General features: G+C 36.6%; 1 protein-coding gene across 1 annotated transcript in view; it reads right to left on the reverse strand.

The window, feature by feature from the left end:
• MYO1E (myosin IE) overlaps positions 1–20,388 on the reverse strand; it is a 222,286-nt gene extending 201,898 nt beyond the window's left edge. The window contains exon 1 of the mRNA XM_051980739.1: positions 19,939–20,388. Coding sequence (XP_051836699.1) covers positions 19,939–19,941 — 3 coding nt within the window. The 5' untranslated portion in view covers positions 19,942–20,388. The remainder of the gene's footprint in view (positions 1–19,938) is intronic.
• Positions 20,389–24,093: the final 3,705 nt, after the last annotated feature.

The following is a 24,093-nucleotide window of genomic DNA, read 5'->3' on the forward strand; positions in this document are numbered from 1 at the left end:
CACCTAGTTTCTGCCATATTGTTTTCCAATTTTCCCAGCAATTTTTGTCAAATGGCTGGAATCTTTGGGTTTATCACATTGACTATTGTGTCTTGTATACTTAAACCTCTTTCACTGGGCCACAACTCTATTTCTTGATCCAGGCATGATCCTAGGCCAGTTACCTTACCTCTAAAATTTGGGGATTATACTAAATGATCATTCTCCTCCACTCTGTTGTTGGAGTCATCTTTCTCAAGTCCTAGATTGACCATGTTACTGTGTCATTCAATAAACTTTCAGCTTGGCATTCAAAGCCTTTATAACCCTCTTACCTTTCCAGTCTTCTTATACCTTATCCCCACAAAGTCTGTGATCTAATGATACTCAGTTTCTTAAACAATATACTTTATCACACAACTCAGGTATTTTAAATTATGTCCTTCCAGGCTTCCTTCAAGTGCCAGCTAAATCCAACCCTTCTATAAGAAGTCTTTCCTGGGCACCCTTAATGTGAAAGCCTTTCTTCTATTGATCATCTAATAATTTATCCTGTATATCTTGTTTATAACCTAGTTATTTTCATCTTCTCTCCCTTCATTAGACCATAAACTTATTGAGAGACATGATTATATTCTACCTTTTTTTTTTGGGGGGGGGGGGGTTCCTCCATTACTTAGCACAGTGATTGGCACACAGTAGGTGCTTAAAGATGTTTTCTGACTAACTTTTCTTCCAGCTCTGACATTATAATTCTAAGTACATCTAAGGAGTACTAAAGAAGTTTTTACATAGAGTGTTATTTCAATTTAAAAATTCCGTGGGAATTAGGGAAGTCAGATATCTATAAATAAACATACATATACATATATATCTTCATAAATCATGCCAGTTTCCTGCTTTTGCCTGCTGCATGATAAATATATCACAAGGCATGCTTTTTATATGTCCCCACCTAGTTGAAAGCAAATAGTACCCACTCCAGGGAAAATCATTAAATTGCGTCTAATTTTATCTCTCATCACACTAGTATCTTCTTTCTTGCCTCAAACTTTTCCTAATCTCTTCCAACAAAACAGAGAAGAATCTGGCATCTTTCATTTCTACTCAAAAGGCAGGCAAACTGGATCAGAATGAATAAAGTATTAGCTCGACAAAGCATTTGCAGTCCATTTTTTATCTTAGTTCTCAAACAAAAGACTTCCTTCCTCTCACCTCAGACTCTACAATCAAAAGAAATTTAGAAGTAGAGCAAAGAGCAGAGGTAACCCTGAAATCAGATCTACTTAGTCTATTCTAAAGATAAAGCTAACTTCATTTTTTCAGGGTGGATGATGAAGGGGTCACAAAAGATGGGAGTACTTCCACCCCATCCCTCACTACCAGATAGTTCCTTACTTCCTTGGAAAAAGCCAACAGCTGACAACCTACTGGTTTCCTTACCAAAGAGTCTGTGTTACTTCAAGAAACTAGACCATACATTGCCTTTGCAAAACTTAGTAGATAAACTAATTTTTTTCTCTTTCTTGCCCAAATCATTTTAGATATATCCCTCATCCTTTAAACTTAATCTAATCCTTGTTCTTCTAGCATTCAATCTAAAGGCTCCCAGATATATACTGACTTCTGGCATATGTGATATTATTTTATTTAGCATTAAATTATAATTCTTACTAGGACAACTTTGTCACAGTTCCTGGAATGTACCTATAAATTTCCTACAGCATTCTAATTCTGATAATGAAGTAAAAGAAGAATGGGCTAAGACCATGAAGAGAAAGGCTTATTTTTCTACTCCTAAATTAAATCTTCCAGATACAAAAGAAAAACTGAACTTATGACACATTTAATTTTTGAGATTAAAAAAAAAGTCAATCAGTCTGGCTCACAAATGCCCAGATTGAGGCTGACACAACCCAAATTCACTGAATTGAAGATGTCAAAAGATCTGCCCAGGGCCACACAGCTAATGTACCAGAACAGGATTGAAGAAGGACATGACAGATATATCATCATTTCCCACTCTGCCTCAGCATTTCACCTTGTGAATCTGGAACTCTTCATTGTATCTGTTAGCATCTCTGATTCTAGAATCAGCTCTTTCCACTATGCTATACTGCTACAATTCAAGCCCAAGCCTAGGGTTCCAGGCTCAAATCACTCTTTCCACTTCACAAAGCTTGATTTACTAATTTAAATCAATATAAAATAAAACAAAGCCAAAAAATGCATTCATTACATAATGCAAGGCACCATTCCAAGTGTAACTGCCTCCACTATTCTCATTTTATTTGAACATATTGGGGTAAAGAAACCAATTGTGATTTCAAAAAATATTTTGAATAACAAACCATCACATGTTTCAAATGCAAATATATTTCAATGGAAGATATTTGTATGAGGCATTCAACAATTTAAAGTGACTTATTACATGTGATTCACTTACTATACATAAAGTGCTCAAGAAACTATATGTTTTTCTGATATAAGTAAACTTCACGTCAACATTTTGGAGCATTTAGACCTAAGCTAAGGGACTGAGGGGACCTGTAATTTCAGTGGTATAGAGAATTTCCTAGTTGTATAAAACTACCAATTCAACTCAGTATCTTTTTTGTGACTCTTAGAAGGCTGACTAGCACATGGAAGGGTAAAATGACTTACTTGGAGTCACACAGTTACAGATGTGTCAGAGACAGCACTTAATGTAGGTCTGCTTTGTTGCAAAGCCTGCTTTCTACTGCTGCCTCTCATCTAAATGGTATTATGGAAAAAGGATTGGCTTGGGATTCAGACCTGGAATTCAAATTCTATTGCCCTCCTCATTAATTCTGAGGAGCCAGTTGCTATAAGATGGGCTACTATAAAGAAAGTACTTAATGGAAATAAGCCATTACTTGCTGCTAAACTGTAGGTAGATAAGAAAAATGGAAAGAGAACCAGGCCTTGAGTCAGAAAGACCAAAATTCAAATCTGAACTCAGACAATATCTAGCTATATTACCTTGGGCAAGTCAATCAACCCTGTTTGCCTCAGTTTCCTCATCTGTAAAATGAGCTGGAGAAAATGGGAAACCATTTCAGTGTCTTTTCCAAGAAAACCTCAAAGGGGTCAGCCATGACTGAAAAGACTGAACAAAGAAACCAAAACTTTAGTCTTTCTCCAGAGGCTCTTTTGTACACAGGGCTTTCTTTATACAATGAAATCTTTGTTAAATGATTGACTCTGAAAAAGGTCTAATCGAAATGCAAATATGAAGTTAGCTACATTTATGTTAATGCAAGAAGTTTCCACAAGCAAAAAATAGAAAAATACTTCTCTGAGCTGGAAATTCTGGTTTTCAGGGAATTAGAAAGATGACAAAGTTCATTTCCACTTAGGGAAGCTGGTTGTTTATTCTGCTAATCCTAAATTGTCTATATATTGAGAGATAGTAGCTGTAGTCACAGTCAATAAATCTAATGGTTTTTAATGGCTCTAAAGGACCCCCTAATTTAGATAGGTCCGACTTAAACTCAGCTGCTATCACATATAAAGATTCAGAAAGTTGAGGTTCAATTGCACAGAAAAGCATATCCACATCTCCTCAGGCAATTATCTGGTAATTAGTATCAGCAAAAGAATTTCTGTTCCTTTCCCACCACATCCTATAGATCTGGGCCAAGAGTTAAGGTAAGGGCTTGAATCTCATATTTGCCTAGCAAGGATGAATGAATAATATGAATATCAATGCCAGCTGTCCATAGGATGGAAGAGGTTCTTTCTCCTAGGAGCCCAAATTCTTATACAACAGCAATTTTTAAAAGATCAGTATTACCACTAATAGTGTGAGGGTGGGAATGTGGGACTTGTATGTTTTGCCACTGAGAATTATCAGAATTTGGCAAGTTGTTCAAAGCGGTCAGAGGCTTGAGTTCTAATCCTGACACTTCCTGGATAAGATGTGTGACTTTAAGCAAAAGTACTTCAGCCTTGGGATTTGGAAATCAATGACTTCTAATGATTTTTAAGGCTATCTATGTCATTTTGGTCCTCTTCAGAATTCAAAGAACACAAGCAAACAAAAATTACGTAGGAAAAAGTGGTTGTGGGAAGGGTACAATCAAGTCTACTTTCCTCTGATGATTTTTGTCTCATGAAAGGACTGATGAGTTGATTCTTGTCTCATTCATGAACTGAAATGAACTTACTATCATCCTGACCTAGTAAGAGGGAAAAAAAAATAGAAAGGAAGAACTACTTTTGCTAACTGGTGGGACTGAATACCATCTTTAGATTACCTCTCCCCTACACAATTCAGAGCCTTAGATAAAAATCTAGTCCAGCGTGTTTTTGCTTATATAGAAACTGTATCCCAGGCTACTGGGTGGTATACTAGAACTGAATTCAGGCTTAAATCCTTCCTCAGACACTAGATGTGATCTTGCACAAACCAGTTAACCTCTTATGGCCCACTTTGTCTGTCTGTAAAATGGGAATGAATATTAATAATATCTATCTCATGTAACTGCTGTGTAAAGGTTAAATGTTTTTATTCATTTATTATCCCAAGGTCACAAAGGTGAACTCACAAGAGTAAAGAACAGAGCCAGCATTTTTATTCATTCACTAAATAGACATTTATGGAATGCCTGGCACTAGGCAAAAGACAGCCTTTGGAATTGACCTAAGGAATTGACAGTCTTAACAGGGGAGACTATCATGCAAACACTTATATACAAAACAAGCTATTTAAAACCAAACAGGGATTTTATAGGGAGCCAAGGAAATGAACAGAACAGGAAGATGAGCAGGTCAGATCTGTACTTCAGGAAGATCACTTTGACAGCCAAATAAAGCATGAACAAAAATGAGGAGGGAGACCAACCAATAGACTATTTACTAGTTGATACATGAGATGATGAGATCGTGCACCAGAGTGTCGCACTATCATGACAAAAGGAGATGTCACAAATGCAAAATCAACACGATGTGGCTGTATTTGAGACATTAGATATGGAGATGAGAATATAAGTGAGGAACTGATGATAAAATACAGGTTGTGATCCCCGGGGGGACTGAGAGTGCTCTCAAGAGTTATATGGAAATCTTTGTTGACAAGCTGCTCCAACTTCAACTATATCTACCAGGGTGGAAAATAAGTAGTACTGATGATTAAAGGAGAGACGCCAATGTCCACTGACAGCACACCTTAAACTTGCTTCCAAAGATGAATAATAGTTTTGACAGAGTAAGGCTTCTAGGCTAAACATAGCAATAATCCTAAGGTGGCCTGGCCTTAGAACACTGTTATTTTAATTATCTGTTTGTCAATGATTCTAAAGTTTCTTGGCTTTAGGATAGTCCTACAAATATTGCTGACTGTCAGATAGATAACCTGCTGGTCAGTGATAACCAAATTCCAGAGACTACTCCTTAATTCTATCTCTAAGCCACAAAAGTAGCATATCAGTGATACCAAGAACTGGATAAATTTGTCTCCTTGCCTCTGGTTCTTTGCTAAATCCTTTTGGAATTTAGCTTGCCTCAATTGTCATTACAATTACAATAAACTTTGCCCTTAGACTTGGAATGGGTTTAAACCTGCAAATTCTATCTACACTCATTTCAACCCATTATCTCTTAAGAAGCAGTAGATTGGTAGCTTTTTGTTTTTAAGAAGTTTCAGTCACACCAAACTCTTCATGACCTGATTTTAAGGTTTTCTTGGCAAAGATGTGGTTCGCCATTTCCTTCTCCAGCTCATTTAGTAGATAAGGAAACTGAGGCTAACAAGGTCACACAGCTAAGAAGTGTCTAAAGCCAAATCTTAAATCAGGTCTTCTTGATTCCAGGCCCAGGTAGTAGCATCAGCAACCAAAGGGAGAAACTCTATAGAGTGTCTCCAATCTTTTTTTCTATTTAAACTAATGTTAAAAAAAAAAAAAAAAAAAACCTAATGTAAACCCAAATTATTTCTCATTTCACTAGGCTGAATAATCAAGAGTAACTTCCTACAGTAGATTTTCAGCACGACACTATTTATATAACTCCTGACTCCACTACGTTTATTCAAAAGATAACAGTCCCAGGATACTTTTAAAGATTAGATTAACTACAGAAAGGTGGGATACAGCCAAGAGCAAAACCTCCCCTTGGATACATAGCTTATCCAGATAACTACATCCTATTTCTGGGGGCATAATAACGACTCAGGAAATAATAACTTAAGTAATAAAATTCAAGCTCACTTTTATACAACCCTGTTTTCTTGGCACCAAAGAAAGAGGCCTAGATTTAAAGTCAGAATCCAGAGTTGAATTCCAGTTCTTCCCTTTATTCCTGTGACATTGTAGACAAGCATATTTCCATTTCTGGGCCTCAGAATCTCATCTATAAAATGAGGACTTCTAAGGTCACTTCCAGTTTTAAAGAACGAACCTAGGCAGATATTATCTCCACCTGCAGTATTTTTTTCATATGACTATAAATAGCTTTGATTTATCTGAAAATTGCCTGTTCTTTTCTTTTGACTACTTATCAATTGAGGAATGATTGTTTGATTCAATTCCCTATATTTGAGAAATAAGGTATTTATCAAAGATATTTGCTGTAATTTTTTTCCTTCTAATTTTGATTGCATTGATTTTGTTTATGCAAAGACTTTTAATTTTTACATTTTATAATGTTCTATATATCTTATTTGGTCCTAAATTCTTTCCTTAACCATATATCTGACAGGTAAATGCCATTCTATTTTGCTTACAGCTATCACCCTTCATATGTATATCACACATCCATTTTGATATTATGTTGGTATAAGGTGTGAGATGTCAATGTATACCTAATTTCTATCATACTAAGGAGTAAGGAAGAGAGGAGAAGATAGAACTAGGAATTTGAAACTTAAAAAAAAATTCAAAATTGTTTTTATATGTAGTTAGGGGAAAATAAAATATTTTTTTTAAAAAACCTTCTTACCATGAAAATGAAAACTCTTTTAAATGAAAAATACAACAGTAGAGAAAGATTATGCATTGAAACTCAGGGTAATCAAAATTTGTTCAATTGAATGACCCAGGAAAGAGAAGATGCTGCCTCACTGGTTTTAAAGGCAAGCAAGAAAAATGAGTCAATAAACAAAGCATTTATTTAGTTCCAGTCTGTCTGCTAAGAGCTGGGGGTGGGGGTGGGAGAGAGGATATTACAAAAATAAATAAATAAATAAAAGACAGTCCCTGTCCTCAAAGAATTTAGTCTAGTGGCAAATATGAAAACACAAAGTACAGATGGTACAGTATAGAATTCTTCACTACTGCTCCTTTGCCTTAATAGGTAGAACTTAAGGTAGGAGAAGAAGGTGTTTGAAATGGCAAAAGAAAGCTTCTTTGGTGTTTTAAGTTCTTTCATTCAAAATACTTTGTAAACTCTCAGAACCCTCAATAGGAATGAGATCTGTCTGATTTCTAAAGAGAGAAATCTTCTGTCTTTCATTCACACTTTCGTTTTTTGCCTCTCTCTCTTTTGTAAAGTCAAAATGAAGAATAGCTTTTAAATTTAATGGATCTGGTTGAATTTCAAAAGTGAATGGTCAAAGCTGGGAACTACACCAGACCTGGAAGCTAGAAGAAATCTTAGAGAAAACATTAAGGGCCATCTTCAAATCTGAATTCAACCTATTGCTGTGCACTCACATGTATTCCAGTTATTAAGTATCATGATAAGGAATAAGAATTTTTCAGGCTGTAAATGCAGCCCTGGACTTAACTGTGCTCACTCATATATACCATTCATTTAGACATGACTTTTGTAGGACCATTGACTTTGGGCATATAATACTTCTGCTTGGAGGCTTGAAGTGGATTATAGTTCTATCCCACCCGACTAACCAATTATAAACTTTAAAGAGCCTCCTAATGCATGGCAAAGATAAGATTACCTCTATCCTCAATGGTGAAGAAGGCTCTGCTTTAATAAGTCTCTTAACCTAGGGTCCATGAACTCTTAGATTTCTGGGGAAAGTTGAATAGGGAAAAATGACCACTTTATTTTCACTAACTATTGACTGAAAGTTAACACTTCCTGCAATTATGAATGCAGGTCACAAAACATTCTGATAGGAGACCATGGGCAGTATATTAATGAGATGCAAGCCTCCCTCACTTAGAACACTGAACCATTGATGACAAAAGAATGGGTGGGTTTTGTTTTTGCTTTATTTAGAAGCCAAATGTGAAAGTATACATTTCTCCACATGAGAAGTCCTTCAAATATTTGAGAAGAGTGATCACCTTTCCCTCCAAGGCTTTTCTTCTCCAAGCAGACCATCCCTCAATTTCCCTCAACCATTCCTCCTATGACCAAGATGTCAGACCCTTCACTTGGACATCTAGCAATAGTGGCTGCATTCACGAATGTTTGTCATCTTCCTTCCTCAAGTAGGGCACCTACTTTTCACCTAAATGTATGCTGGCAGCATCACATAATCTGTACATAATGTAGAATTGACACAACACTATGCTTCTTTATTGATTGAACCATACCACAGTTTGAAAAAACTATGCTACTTAAACTTTATTTTGAATAGATTGACACTTCCTCTGGACAATGAAGTGCTGGTTTTTCTAACCAATTGGAAAAGTGTCTTGTAAGAGACTCATTCCCAGCTACTTCTCTGGTTAGGTATTATTCACTGCCGTGGAAACATACTGTATAAAACATATTTTTATTTTTATATAAATAATATTAAATACAGTTTTCCTTCATGTTTTTCTCAGTTTTTGTTTTAATAACTAGGGCTGAGTCTATACCAGTGCAAAGTATTTCCTAGATCGAATTCCCTACAGCTTACAAAAAATGTGGAGCTCGTAGAAAGGCAAATGCTTCTGGATTCCTTGACATTCATGAAGAAACATAGACAGGACTGAGGAAAATTTGGTCCACCACATATTCTGGCCGAGCCTAATTCTGCCTCAAGTAATCAAAATAGCAGTTACTAAAACCAAATAAAGCTAATGGTTTTGATGAAATTGCTGACTATCTAGATAATAAGCTGTTATTAAAAGAATCTATGGTAATAAGATGTAGATCATAAGGACAAATGTGCCCATCCATTACCTCCTCTTGGGGTCACACCAGGGAAAAGAATAGTAATAAAATAGGAGTCTGGCCAAATATCACACTTCCCGAGTTACAAAGCTGTTAAATATGTAATGTGAAGAGAATTATTATACTCTCTAATATTTAGGAATGAATTCACATTTGCTATAGCTCTTGAACTAGCAGAGAGGAGACGGGAGAATAAGTGCACTGTTTCATGGAAAATAGTTTTTGAATGATATTTTAAAATCATTCATAACTTCAAAATTGTTCCATTTCTAAATCCAAAATGTTCTTTGATAAGAGTCTGCCCCTACCTGCTAGGAAACAAGAAATAACTTAACCTTATTTATAGGCTTGAACATTATTATTCCACAGAGGCAAAACATCTCATAACCAGGTTCTACATTAAGTTGAATTACAGGCACCATCAGAGTGACCAAGAAGTAGGATTTTACTGGTTATCCTAATTTATTCAATTTTTCTCTCGTACACCATGACTCAAGTGCAGTATAATTTTTTCCTCCTTAGCCTTTATTCTTTATGATGTCATATCTATCTTATATCACCTTTAAAATTTGCTCAGTTAGAGGAAAAAGGGACAGATAAAATTTTGAAACCTTACTACTTAAAAAAAATAAAAATAATAGTATTCCCAGCAATACAATGATATAAGACAATTACAAAAGACTTATGATAAAAAAATGCTATTCTCATCCAGAGAAAGAACTAAAGGGAGTTTGAATACAGGCTGAAGCATACAATTTCTTACTTTATTTTTGTGTGTGCATTTTTTTTTTTTTTGGTCCATGTCTTTTTTTCACAATATGACTAATGTGGAAATGTCTTGCATGATTGCACATGTGTAATCTATATCATATTGCTTACCACGTCAGTGAGGGAGGGAGAAAATCTGAAGCTCAAAATTGAAAAAAAAAGTTGAAAATTGTCTTTACATGTAATTGGGAAAAATAAAGCAAAAATTTAAAAAAACCTTAAAAATAAATAATACAAATCCCTCTGCCTGAGAGTATTTATATCATAAAATGGCTTTTACACATAAAATTCCTAATGCTGTTATTACTAAAATATATACCCTTTCAAAGATAAAAAAGCAAAGAGGCCAGTTTTTTTTTGAACAACAACAACAAAAAGGAATGGTTACAAAGCCTATAAACTGAAAATTCCAAGTATTATCTAACAGACTCCTTGGATCAAGAAATTTTTAAGTTTATCTTTTTAAGTGGAAAAAGTCATGATGTGTGTATATATAAAAATATTGGTGTTTAACTGTAGCCTGCTTGTGGAAGAGTAGGGGAAAAATAAAGTAAAAAGTGCACAGCAAAGAACAAAATAATTATCTACAAGGAAGCAAAGAAAAGATGGACAGTCATAAATATATAATCTCTTTTATTATATATGCTTTTTTGAAATGGAAATTTCAAAAATTTTACACATTTTGAATCTTCTCTATTCTGCTGAGCACATGACAATATTATTTTGTTTTGTTTTTCTTCTCTGTTTTTCTATTTTAAAAAATAGTCATGATGTGACTGATGTGGAAATATGTTTAAAATGATTGTACATGTATAACATATCAGATTGCTTTCTGTCTTGGGTAGGGGGGAGGAAGAAAAAAATTTGGAAATTAAAGTCTTACGAAATTGAATGTTGAAAACTGCTTTACAAGTAATTGGAAAAATAAAATACTATTAAAAAATAGTCATGATGTTCCTTGAATCACAATTTCAGTATCTAATATGCTTGAGATGTTAATACACGATCTCATTGCTCTACTTTGGGCTCTACCTCCAAACTACAGGAAGGGAAATAAACCTCGTCCCCTGAAACCCTCTTTAAATCTCTGCTCAAATTAGATTCATGTTTACTTAATTGAGGCTGGAAGCCTAAACAGTCCTTGGCTCCAACACATTTGTCTGCTGCCTTGGGAACAATGCTACAAAGTGTGAAGGTCCATTTGCACATCAGGGACAATACCAGTTATCGAGTACAAAGAAACCTGCCTCTCTGCCCGGGGTGAATTTGCAGTGTCATTATTGAGTAGAGGGAGGATTTTAGGTGGCACAGTGGATAGAACATTTAGCTTAGAGTCAGGAAAACTCTTTGTGAGTTCAAATTCAACCTCAGAAATACTAGTTGTGTGACCCTGGGCAAGTCACTTAACTCTGTTTGCCTTAATTTCCTCATCGGTAAAATGAGCTGAAGAAGGAAATGGAAAATCACTGCAGTATCTTTGCCAAGAAAACCCCATATGGGCTCATGAAGCCAGACATGACTGAATCAATTTAACAACAACAAACCTAGAGAGAACTCTCTCCTATTAAGTCCTCTTATAGCAGCTAGCATTTATATTGAACTTCACAAAAACCTTGAGAGGGAGATGCTATCCTTACTGGAGAGTTTAAGTGAGTTGCCTAGCGTCATTCCACAAGTTGGGAGTGTTTGAGGTTTTGAACTTGGACTTTTTCCTAACTCCCAAGTCCCAGCACTCTGTGTCACTTTATTAGTTCGAGATTTAGTTCATTGAGACCCTTCACTATAGCAGAATATCTGGTCTACTGCTTAGGTTCAACTCGGACTAAGATTTCATATTAGCTTAGACAACAATAGTGAGAGATTCAGCTTATTATTTTGGTTATGTCACTAAAATGAATTCTGTGTGAACTTGGACTAGTCACAGTCAAATAAACTTTTAGGTCTTTAAATTAAATGTATTGGACTCAATGATCTTTAAAGGTCCCATCTAGTTCTAATATCTGATGACCACAAAGCTATGTGAATAGATTTTTAAATCAAATGGCAATATAAATCAAATCCAAATGAGTGCTGTTTCCCTTGCCATAGCTAAATGTTACACATTCATTACAACACTGCTTCCATTATTCAAAATATTTTTGGGGGGTGGGGAGGTGAAAGGGGAGAATCTCCTCTTCTAGAGCTTCCTTCAAAGTCTATCACATATTCTCTTGAATATATTCCATGATCACAGTTTTTCAGGCTCTGGAAATTCTGGAAATACCCAAAAGTTATTTAGTGTTATGAATTAGGTAAGTGGCCAAAATATAGGATAAAATACTTAGACACTGCTGCTCATACAAAATAATTAGACTACTTTTCTTATGCAGCTCAGAAGGCAACTGAATTCCATAGGAGTTCTAATGATAATTGAAAGTAGTGGCAGGAAAACCAAGGCAGCTTCCCAAAATAATTGCTTTGAAAGATAATATTCATTTGACTATATATAAAGTTCTGGTCTATTATTTAAAAATCAGTTCCACCACTTTAGAATCACGCCATATAATCTGCTTCAAACTCCTTCCATCTTATTTCTCTTGGGAATGGCTATCCCTGAGAAGCAGACAACGGAGTATGATAGCCTACATTTGCCCAAATGCAAAGTTCCTAAAGTCATGCAGTAGCAAAACCTCTTGTCAGCCACATCAATGCTGAAATTGAAGTTTGAAAAAATAATCTGCTTAACATAGCACAAAATGTGCCCAGAAGCTGAGACTTTTTAATGCTTTTGATATTTGGAAACCTCTTCTTTGTTCTGTAAATATCAAGTCTTAGTCAGCAAGATTAATAAGATGCCAAAAAATGAAGCCAGAATGAAAAACATATTTTAAAAGTAAATATTGTCTTCACAAAAAGGCAAGGCACAATAATAAATTAGCCACATCTTCATTAAAAAATAGCAGAGGACTTCAAGTTGGAAAAATATCCAAATTATTATGAATAATTTTATAGTCTTTATTATGTAGCTGATAATACTTTCCATTCATGTGGGATTTTATACTCTAATCCCTTTCAAGGTGATGAAGAGACTTTACAAATTTTCATTAAGTATAAATTACTGAACTCCAATTATGAAAGAAAGTAATCAGCAATGTCTTCAGTTCATTCTCATGAAAACTCATAAAAGTAAACACTAAGAAGTTAGATTAAAGTTTCATTCAGTTCACATTAAGCTTCTATTCTAAGCTCTATATATAGTTTCTAAAACAGACCTTGAATTAACTTGATATTTAAAGTCAGGAAGTAAGTAAAAATAAAAGTTTTTCATCTTGCACTCTGGGAACAAAATACCCCTAAGGAGAAAGGTCCAGAGTGTAAGCCTAGCATGGGTGGATAGAAAGAAGGTCTATGGAAAGAACTTTTGGCTCAAAAATGACAGAGCTACCCTAGCAATTGGGGTGGCTGGGTGGTGCAGTGGATAGAGTACTAGACCTCAAGTCAGGAAAACATCTTCCTGAGTTCAAATGTGACTCAGATACTCACTAGCTGTGTGGCCTTGGGCAAGTCACTTAACACTAGTTGCCTCAGTTTTCTCATTTGTAAAACGAACTAGATAAGGAAATGGCAAACTACTTTAGTGTCTTTGCCAAGAAAACTCTAACTGGGATCATGAAGGGACCAACACGACTGAAAAATTACTGAAAAACTGACAATTGATATTGTCAGAAAAAGGGATGGGCTGCCTTAATAAGGTAGAGTTCTCTCTACTGCAGGTGACAAGCAGAGAAGGCTGGCTATCAAGTAATACTGCATTTATCAGGGATGTTACAGGTGATGCAAGCATCACATAAAGAACTGGACTCATTGAAACTCAGATTCTAGGATTCTGTAAAAATGAATTTTAAAAAATCAAGAGCAAGAAACAGGATAAATTCAATTCTCCACAATCCCATTATTCCACCTATAATCTGGATGGTATCAAATATGATACAGACATATATCATTTTTTATAAGTATATGGATATAAATCAGGCAACTTTTTAACCACATCCTGGGTCAAAAAGTCTGAAGAAACAGAGATAGAGACAGAAACAGAAACGGAGCAAGTGACAGAGACACAGAGAATGTGTTTTGGAAACACATTTGAAAGTAGAACGCGTTACCTAACAAACTAATCAGGGATTCTTAAAAAGTTAGCCGTCCCAATGGAGTATGTAGTGGGAAAACTGCTGGACTTCAGGAAAGAAATTTTTGTTTGACTTTTGGCTCTTTGGCTATGGATAAATCACTCAAAATGAGAGGAAGAGAAGTTACTTAATCTATAAAATGGGAGGGGGAATATGCATGCTACTTATCTCAAAAGGCTGTTGTGAATAAAGCACTTTTGTAAACATTTAAGGGACATTACATGACTTGTAATTTTCAGGAAATTTTTCAAGGACCATGTAGTGATAATTAATACCTTTTACCAAAGAAACCTTCAGTACCCTTCCTCTCTTCAAATCATACCAGATGAGAAGCTATCTATCTGGTCAGTATGGAGTCAATATCGAAGAAGTGATGGAAAAAGTTCTAGTTCTAAAATCAGGGAATTTGGATTTAGATCCTATTTCCAAGACTACACTAACAATTTGGGCCTCGATTTTCTGATGTGCAAAACAGAGGAGAGAAGTTGGACTACCCAGCCCCAAAGTTCCCTTCAGGTTCATTGTCATGAATGAACTCCAGTAGCTTCCTGTTTTCCCCAGGTACAACAAATACAAAATGCTTGGTTTGGTATTCAAATTCAAGACCTAGCCCTCTCCTATAACTCCAATCTTTTTATAAACCTTGTGATTGTTGTTGAGTTGTTAGTCATATTACGATTAAGTGACTTGCCCAGGGTAACACAGCTAAGAAGTTTCAGGGGCCAGTTTTAAACTCAGGAAACTGAGTTTTCTTGACTTCAGGTCTGGCATTGTATCCACTGCATCCACTTACTTAACACATTATTCCCCAACATATATTTCAGTGATAGTTTCATGGTTGTTCCTTGAAGAAATCACTCCATCTCTTGGTTCTAAGGCATTCTCTCTAACTGTCCTCAAATCCAATTGCTTCATTTCAACTCCTAGCTTCTCTGGCTTCCTTTAAGTTCCAACTAAAATTCTACCTCTTCCAGGAAACCTTCAATTCTTCTTAATTCCAGAGCCTTCCCTGTCTTAGTTATTCCCTTTTTATTCTGTAAATAGCTTGCTCTGCATATATTTGTTTGTACGTTGTCTCCCTCATTTGATTATAAGCTTTTTCAGAGCAAGGGCTGCCTTTTGCTCTTTTTGTGTCCCTAATGCTACGCACAGTGCCTGATACATAGCAGGCACTTAATAAATATTTATTGAATTTATTGCATAGGAATGGTAAAATGTGGTATAATATGTAATATAAATATATCGAAAGTCAAGAAACCTAGTTTATAGTCCTGGCTTTCTGACACCAACTATGATATAGGCTGAGTCATTTGCCTTTCTTGAATTTTCAATTTTTTAAATTGCAAATTAAGTTGACTGTATTAGGTGATCTCTAAGATAACTTTCAATTCTAGCATTCTATAAACATATTATTAGAAAGTTGAACAATAGTTAAAATCATTATCAGGCATATAATAATGAAATACTTTCATAGCTTTATTTTTGGTTACAGGTGATAATTTTAAAAGATAAAATTGCTCAAAATCAAAGCTATTTCCATTATAGAATATAATAGTATTAATAATAATAATAAATGCATAGTTTCCTCCACATTTTGTTTTACCTGAGTCTTAGATTTCTATTTTACTTTGACTTTATGGCTAACTCTTGTGTGACAGTTATCTAGATTGTAGCAAAACTTCAGGTCAGTTACAAAAGGTAGTCACACATGCCAGACTTAGAAGAATCTATCAAGAGATCCATTTCTGGATCCTTTGATTGAATGTATCATAAGGTCTCATGCAAATGTATTTTGATTATTCTGTCTCTCCTCACTATAATAGGCTGAGATCTGAAGGAGAACTAAATACTTCCCTATCTATACCTCTTTAAAAAGAAAAGCCTTTGACAGTTTATGTTTATGAACATGTTCACAAAGAGCACAAACTTGATTTTTTAGGACCTTAAAAACTCTCTTCCTTGAACATTATAAACTCTGCTCTCTTTACTCTAGTTAAAAATGGGTCCTATTCCACTTTTCCTACTACAGTACTCCTGTATTTCTACTCATAATTAATGGATTCTGAATCTATAATTGACCAAACTACCTCTTTTTTCCCTTCCTTGAAATCCCCTTAAAAGTTTTAACCATAGCTCATCCAGGAATTCTTTCTAAAATTAGTAGAATGCTATATACATTTCCAGTAGCCCTACCATCAACCAACAAAATCCACAACCTTAACTACTAGTGGAGAGATAAATAGGAAATCTATGAGAGAAGGATTTATATTTCTCTATCTGGAATAGATAGTCCTTAACTTATGATTGCTGGATTCAGATATTATCATTACAGGAGTATGTTTTAATTAGGTTCTTACATCACCTCACAAAAAAACTACCTACTATTTAGAGCATTATAAACTACATTCTGATTTCCGATAGACTTTTTAAAGCAAAAATTGGGGTTTTGTCTGTAAATCACCAGGCATTGGTTATCTTTTACATGTTCTGTAAGATTTTTAGTATATTATAAAAATGCTCTAATGTTACAGAAGTATGGCCAAAAGATTTGAACCTAAAAGATTTAACCGTATTTAATTTACTCAAGCCCCTAAAACAACAATAACAAAAAAAATCAAACTGTCATTTCTGGGAACCCGGGAAAATGTACATAAGGCTCTGGTAATAGATTAAGGTCAAAAAAGTATAACTATTGGTGGTTGCAATGGTAAGCAAGCAAACAAAACTAATTCATAACATTGAGGATGGGGATATAGGTGCTATTTCCTCCCCTCCCCCAAATTACAGAGGAAAAAGATGAAACACAGAAAAGTCAAGTGATTTGCCTATTGTCACACTATCATATAAACCCAGGCTCTTTCTAATTCTAGGTTTGATATGTTCTATCATCCATCATACCACATGGTCTCTCGGAGGAAATTTATACATGATAGAAAGAAGCCTAGATTTAAATGGTCACTTGATGAAGCCAAAGGGGACTTTCAAACCTTCCCCGCGAATTTATGCTGTTATAATATTGCAAATATCTTTAGTTCTACATTCAAATTTGCCATACATAGGTAAAGATTTCTGCCATCAAATAGTCATAAAAAATAAAATTAATTAGCTGGGAAATCATCAAGACAGAAATATTAAAAGAAAGTTTCTTAGACTTCTGAGTCCTAAAATGGCTATTTTCCATATGAGTCAGGAATGAATCAGTCTTTGTCAGGACAGGTGGGGCTACTTTCTGATGAGGTGTAAGAGTAAGGTCCATGCTATATTTTCTGAAAGATCTCCCTTTAAAAAAAATCAGCCAGCTCGGGTATTATCTTAGAACCTGGCTGAAGTTATGCCAATTATAGTCTCCATCCTAACTTTCAACCACTTCCACCCTATGCTTCTTCCCTTCCTGCCCTAAATTACAGTAGGGTGCAGCTGTGCACAGCTGAACAAAGGTGCATTTTGAGGTTTTAGCATCAGATGACATAATCCACATACAGTGCCCAAGTTGGCATGGACTCCAACGTAAACAAAATATCATATTTTTTATTAGAATAAAATCTCACTCCCTTTAATAATGAATGTCCACAATTCCACATTTTATAAAAATGAACACACTAAATTCTTCATGGTAGTCAAAAAAATCCATTTTATTTTTGCAAATTAGTCTAGATTACTGTTGATTTAGTGATGGCCCATCTCCTATTTCAGGGCAGCCAGCTGTTTCAACTTTTCTGACAGAGAACCTTGGCCTCAACAACCATATCTGATACACAGATAGTCTCTTGGCTGCCCACAGACATGCCCATCTGTGTCCATGGCAAAGTGCCCACTAATAGGTAAGCCACACTCCTGCCTGCTGCTGCTATGTGTGCTAAACAATGAAAGACTTAAAATAATTTACAGAATTTTAGAAACATCATTTTTTTCTGCCATAATATCCTTCTTTTGCAACACTGTCTTTATGGATCGCCTCAATTTATCCAACAATGCACATAACTTTTGGGGGCACTCTTAGAACACCAAAAATGCATCCAAGCTTTTGGATTTTCCCTCACTATTGAAATATTATGAGAACATATGTTTTATCATAACCTCATTGCCCAAATTTTTAGATTGAATTGTAGAAATCAATTTTAGAAATTCCTAAACAGCAGAACTATCATTTATCTAAACTTCAATTCCAGCGAGGAAGCACAAATCCCAAACACACCCTCTACTTAAATAAGCTACTGTTTCCAAAGTTTAGGGTTAAACAACTTCTTGAACCCTGATGATTGAAGAAAAAATGATGTGTACTTTATGTCTTTTTCTTTAGGGACAGATATGATGCTATTTTTCACTGTCAATTGAAAATGGGCTCTGGAGTGCTCCCTTCAGATTAGAGAGGTTCTTCCCAAGATAAAAATCGATCTTTGTAAATAAATAGGACTTCCAAGACAGTAGGAGAGAAGTAGCAAGTGTAGGCCCTATGGGACATCTTTACCCTTCCCTGTCCTTTGTTACAAAGTCTACATTTTTAAACTAATACTTTACTGTACTAAGTATCATTTTCACTTATCTCCATTTCTACAATTGTTAAAAGCACGGTGCACACACACACGAATTCAGCTCATTTAATTTTCCTGAGCTTATTTTCAGTAAGGCAAATAACCAAACTATAAAAGTCTCTCTAGTCTTTCAGTACTTTCTCAGTAGTCTTTTTCTGTAGCCTTTCTAATCTTTTAATTTTTTTTAACCCCCTTCCCCTTCCAACACTTTTCTTTTAGGGCTTTCAAGAAAGGGAAAAGACCCAAGAAAAGCCTGATTAAGTAGGACTCTGTTGTGTTGTGTCTAGGAGTCGGGAGAGAATGGGCGACTACCACAAATTCGAAAAAGGGCAGGCAAAATTTGAGCATGAAGGCAGAGCCTTCAAAACTTTCGCGGTTATTTATACCATACCGAAGAACTGTTACCTTGCAACTATGGGGAACTGGGCAGCGAGGCTGTAGTTTGAGAAAGATTAACAGCTATTTTTGTGTTTCTGAGTAGAGATTTTGCCAGCCCCGGCTCTCTTAAACCCACGGGATTTTTGACTCTGCCAGTCGGTCACTTTCGCTTGGCGCAATCAGCCCAGCCCATCAGGAGATCTCCAGGTACTCTTTACCTGTTCCTCCCTTCCTCCTCCTTCCTTTGTGGCCAGGGTTATAGCAGTGGCGGTGGCGCTGTCTCCTCACCCTCTCTCTCTTCCTCCCTCTTTCTCTTTCTCCAGGACAGGCCAACAAAAGCAACCTCTAGACTGGTTTTCCCCACTCCACATCGCAAATGCCAGACAGCATTAGGAAGCCCATCTTGGTCCCCAAGGAACTAAGAAGAGGCAATATATTAGGCTCTTTGGCGGCTTGGGCAAAAGACCCTGCCCAGAGCTCGGGGAGGGTGGGCTGAGGTTAGGCGGCAACATCGCCTTAGGCAGAGGTGGCCCAAGAAGGAAAGAACGCAACCACTCGGAGCGGGTCCTCCCCACCCTCGAACAAGAAGAAAGGGGACGCACGCACCGAGATTGGCCGTGCCCGCAGTGCCCCTTGGAAAACACATGTGGTTTGTTCCCCTCCCGCTCAAGCCCCACAATTTCCACAACTGTCTGCGGCCAGATGCAGACGGCCAATCTTACAGTCAAACACATCACTCACACACACACACACACACACACACACACGTTTGGAGACTGAGAATTTACTTAAAGCACTTTTTGTTTCTTCTTCGTTCAGGAAACCTGTTGAAAAAGGTGGGAGAAAGGAGTCGGGACCCCTATCTCCTCTTTGCCAACCTTTCCCAGGGCCGAGGTGTGTTTTCTAGGACGGACGAGTAAGTGGCCCGGCAAGGTGGGTTTCTCTTCCGGACAGCTAGGTCCAGTTCCCAGGTCCCAGTCCCCTGACCACCCCATGTAACCGGCAGCTCCAAGCCCCGGCCAACTCACCATGGTAATTTCGGTTGCCGTCGCTCCTCCACCTCAATCCGATTTCTGGGGGAGTTGAGGTTCTGAAATGTATTTTCCTTTTAACTCCAAAAGTTGGTTCCTTTCGCCAGAAAAAAAAGAAAAGAAAAGAAAAAGAAAGAAAGAAAAAGTAGAATTCTCCCAACACCCCAGACACTCAAAAGAGCCAATGGGAACACTCGCGGGACTCCATCCAAGCAGGATCGGTAGGGCAGGTTAGAAAGGAAAGGGGGAAGGGGGTTGCTCTTCTTTAGCAGACTCTGTTCATCCTACATAGAAATGAATTGCTCAGTGAGGAGTCAGATGTACACTAGAGCTTCCTCCGGCCTCCCAACTCCAAGTGCTAGTTAAGGGGCAGTCCCGGCAGTTGCAGCTCCGCCACCAGCCTAGCTCCTCCTCTTTCTTTACTCTCCCACTATGTACTCCCCAGCCTAAGCCTCTGCTCAGTCCAGGCAATCTGTCCTTAAATGGAGAATTCAGTTCGGCCCTGACGAATCAGGGTTTATTTTCGTAGCGTCATTCCTCAGGGAAACTCCAGCAGCCAACAAGCATGGAGCAGCTAGGGTTTCCAAAGGTTTCTGGATCCTGTAGTCCTCTGGCCTTTTCCTTTCTCCTCCCCTTCAGCTTCAAAAGAACTTTGTTGACTTAAACTCTTAGTCTTGGTACTTTTAGAAAAGAAAAGAATTCAAGAAAAAAAATAAGATAAAGAAAAGTTTTAAACTTCTTTCAGTATGAAAGTATGAGCTGTGCTTATCTTCCAAGTTAGAGAAGCAGAAGTCCAGAACAATGAAAAAGAAGAAAAATATTTTATCAGCAAAGAAGATCAGAGTTATGGCAGAAACCCAGAGGAAATCCTTTTTTTCCTCCCTCAGGTCTAGGATTATAAGGAAAATCAAAAATAGTGATCGTTATCCTTTCCCCACCCTTTCCCTCAACTTTTACAGAATATCTGATAGCCACAAAAGTTCTAGTAATGGACTATTTAGAAAGTTAGATGGTATGATAGATAGAGTGCCAGTCCTGGAATCAGAAACACTTAACTTCCTGAGTTCAAATCTGATCTTTTATCATTGTGACCCTAGGCAAATCACTTAACCTGTTTGCCTGAGTTTCCTCCTCTGCAAAATGAACTAGAGAAGAAAAAGGAACCACTCCAGTATCTTTGCCAGGAAAACCCCAAATGAGATCTCAAAGAGTCCTTGTTGTCCCTAGTTGAACCCTACTTTAGTCAAATCTTGAGAAAGATAAAATTTCTAGTGTATCTCTGAGGCTTTAACTTCTACAGGGATAGTAGCACTTTCTAAAGTGAAAATGATCTCACAAATGTAATATACAGTGGCTTCCCCTAAAATATCTTTGGATCTATTTTGCCTTTAGTTGTTATGCATATAGTCTTCTTTTCCCCAGTAGAATATAACTTTCTTAAGAGAAGAAGCTATTTATTTCATTTTTTGTTATTGTATCTCCTCCTGGTACATGAGCAGACTTAATAAATAATTTGGAGGGGAGATCATGGCTTATCTGAGGCTGAGCTTGGGGCTGGCATCTCTAAAGAAGTTGAATAAATTGATTATTCATTTACTTCAATCTCTGTACCAAGGCAAGCAGATTTTTCACTCATTGTAAGAAAAAACTTAGCAGCTAGAGCTGGACAGCTCTTGGACAAAACTACAACCTGTCTCTACTAGTTGTATGGGGAAGATCATACAACGATAGCTGGAAGAAGCTTCAATCCAAAAAAAAAAAAAAAACTACCACCAACAACTGGATAAACTGAGACTCAGGAAGGCTTGGGGAAGGTTTTCCAGAGTCAGAAATGTAATAATGCCAGAAGGTGGTTTTGAAAATAATGCTCGGATTCTAAAGTCAATCTTCTTTTCACTGTGTAAGTCATTTTGTCTCTCTTGACCTCAGTTTCCTCCTCTGTAAATTGAAGGAATTGGACTTGGTGCTCTTGCCATTTTACATTCTATGAACTGCTCTGAGAGTTAGTAGGGAGTTTTCAAACATAAACTGGATAACTGTTTAGTAAGGATGTTGTAGAAAGGATTTCTATTCCAGAAGAAATTGAATTAGATGCTCTCTGACATCTCTTCAGACTCTAATTGCAGTGATTCTTATTCTTTGTGTGCGAGAGAAGCAGCAATAATTCTAATTTCAGTGTCTCTGTCATATATAGCTTTAACTATAACAAGAGGACAGGCTGGTGCTTTTACCTAAGGCTAGGGCTATAATCAGTCTTGCATACTTGGATTTCAGTACTGTCAAATCAAGCCAGCAAACACTTACTTTGTGCCAGATACAGTACTAAACATTGGGATACAATCTAAGACCAAAAACAAAACTTGCTTCAAGGAGCTCACAATTTAAGGGGAGAAACAACATGTAAATAGCAATATACAAACAAGATATATTATTCATACAAGATAAATTGGAGATAATCAACAAAGGTGAGACATTAGCATGGAAGGAGAGGTTGGAAAGTTGTTGGAACTTAAAGAAAGCTAGGAAGGTGACACAAGGAGGAAAAGATAAGGATAAAAGATAAGGTAAGGATGCCAGTCACTGGATCATAGTATATGGAGAAGGGAATAAGATATAAGAAGATTAAAAAGATCAGAAGGAGCCACATTATACTTTTCAAGCCAAATAGGTGATTTTTATGCTTGATACTGGCAACAATAGGGAGACAATGGAGTTGATAAACAGGAGAATGACTTGTTCTGATCCGCATTTAGGAAGATCACTTTGATAATTGAGTGGAAAAAGTTGGATTGGAGAGGGAAGAGATTTGAGGTAGGCATATCTACCAGCAATAGTCCAAGTATGAGGTAATGGAGACCTGCAAAAGATAGCGGCCATATCAGAGGAGAAAAAGGGGGTAATTATATTTCAAAGGCAGTCAACAGGATTTGGCAATAAATTGATGCAGTTTCCCCAATAATGCTATGGGATTGTGAGTCATAGAATGCTGTTTAGTCTCCACAGGATTAGTTATAATTTCAGAACTTCACTGTTGGAATATACCCTTGTATCAATCTAATTCAACCTATGTTTGAAAAAGATTCCCCTCTATATGGAATGCTTCATAAAGCTTAAAGTGCCATACTAATGTAAAGTAATATTATTATTATTTTTAAGTAAGTGATCATCCAGCTTTAGCCTGAATGAAGACATTTAAAATGGAAATCTAGTTCTTCCCAATGCCAAATGCAAATTCCCACATGCCAATTTTGAATACTTTGGACAATGGATTCATTGCTATTATGGAGTCATTTCAGTCATGTCCAACTTTTCACGACCCTATTTGGGATTTTCTTAGTAAAGATACTGGAGTGGTTTGCCATTTCCTTCTCCAGCTCAGTTTACAAATGAGGAAACTGAGGCAAACAGAGTTAAGTGAATTGTCTAGGGTCACCTAATTAGTTGAGTCTGGGGGAAAATTTGAACTCAGAAGAGGCAGCTTCCTAACTTCAGGCCTAGGATTCTATCCACAGCGCCACCTAGTTGCCCTTTCTATATATTACTAACAAAGAATCGCACAAGATAAGGATGCCACAAGAAAGGCAAGTGATGAGAAAAGAAATCAAACATAATGAACATAAGAATTGATAGCTTCCCTTATGTGTTGCACATTTATCCACAAAATATCATGTCAAAAAAAAGCACCATGGGAAATTCAAAGAAGCATATGATGTGGTCCCTTATTTCAAGGATGCTGCAATCTAATTGGGGAGACAGAATAGATATGAATAATAATATATGTAACTAAAGCAAAATATATGTGATATGTCAAGCTGCATTTATCAACTAAATGCTATAAGAGTGGAGCTCCATTTTTTTCCCCCTTCAGTGAAAGGAAGTCAGAAGTAGTAGAATATGATTTATAACTTAAGGGATCAAATTGAATTTGGGTAGGATAAGAGAAAAGAGATCAACATAGTGAGGAAGCAAGGGAGCAAAAATGTCAACAAAAAATGTGGAGCCAAGAGAACATAAGAGGTGCTTTGGGGGACAGTGACATTTCAGTTTAGCTATGACCATTTAAGGAATGTGTTTTGTTTGTCCAGGCATGTTTGTTACAAGGGCTTTGTTTTTCTTTTTCTTTTTTTTTTTTTGTGGGGAAGAGAGATAAGA

This window comes from Antechinus flavipes, chromosome 2 (genome assembly GCF_016432865.1).
Source record: "Antechinus flavipes isolate AdamAnt ecotype Samford, QLD, Australia chromosome 2, AdamAnt_v2, whole genome shotgun sequence".
NCBI classification, from domain to species: Eukaryota; Metazoa; Chordata; class Mammalia; order Dasyuromorphia; family Dasyuridae; genus Antechinus; species Antechinus flavipes.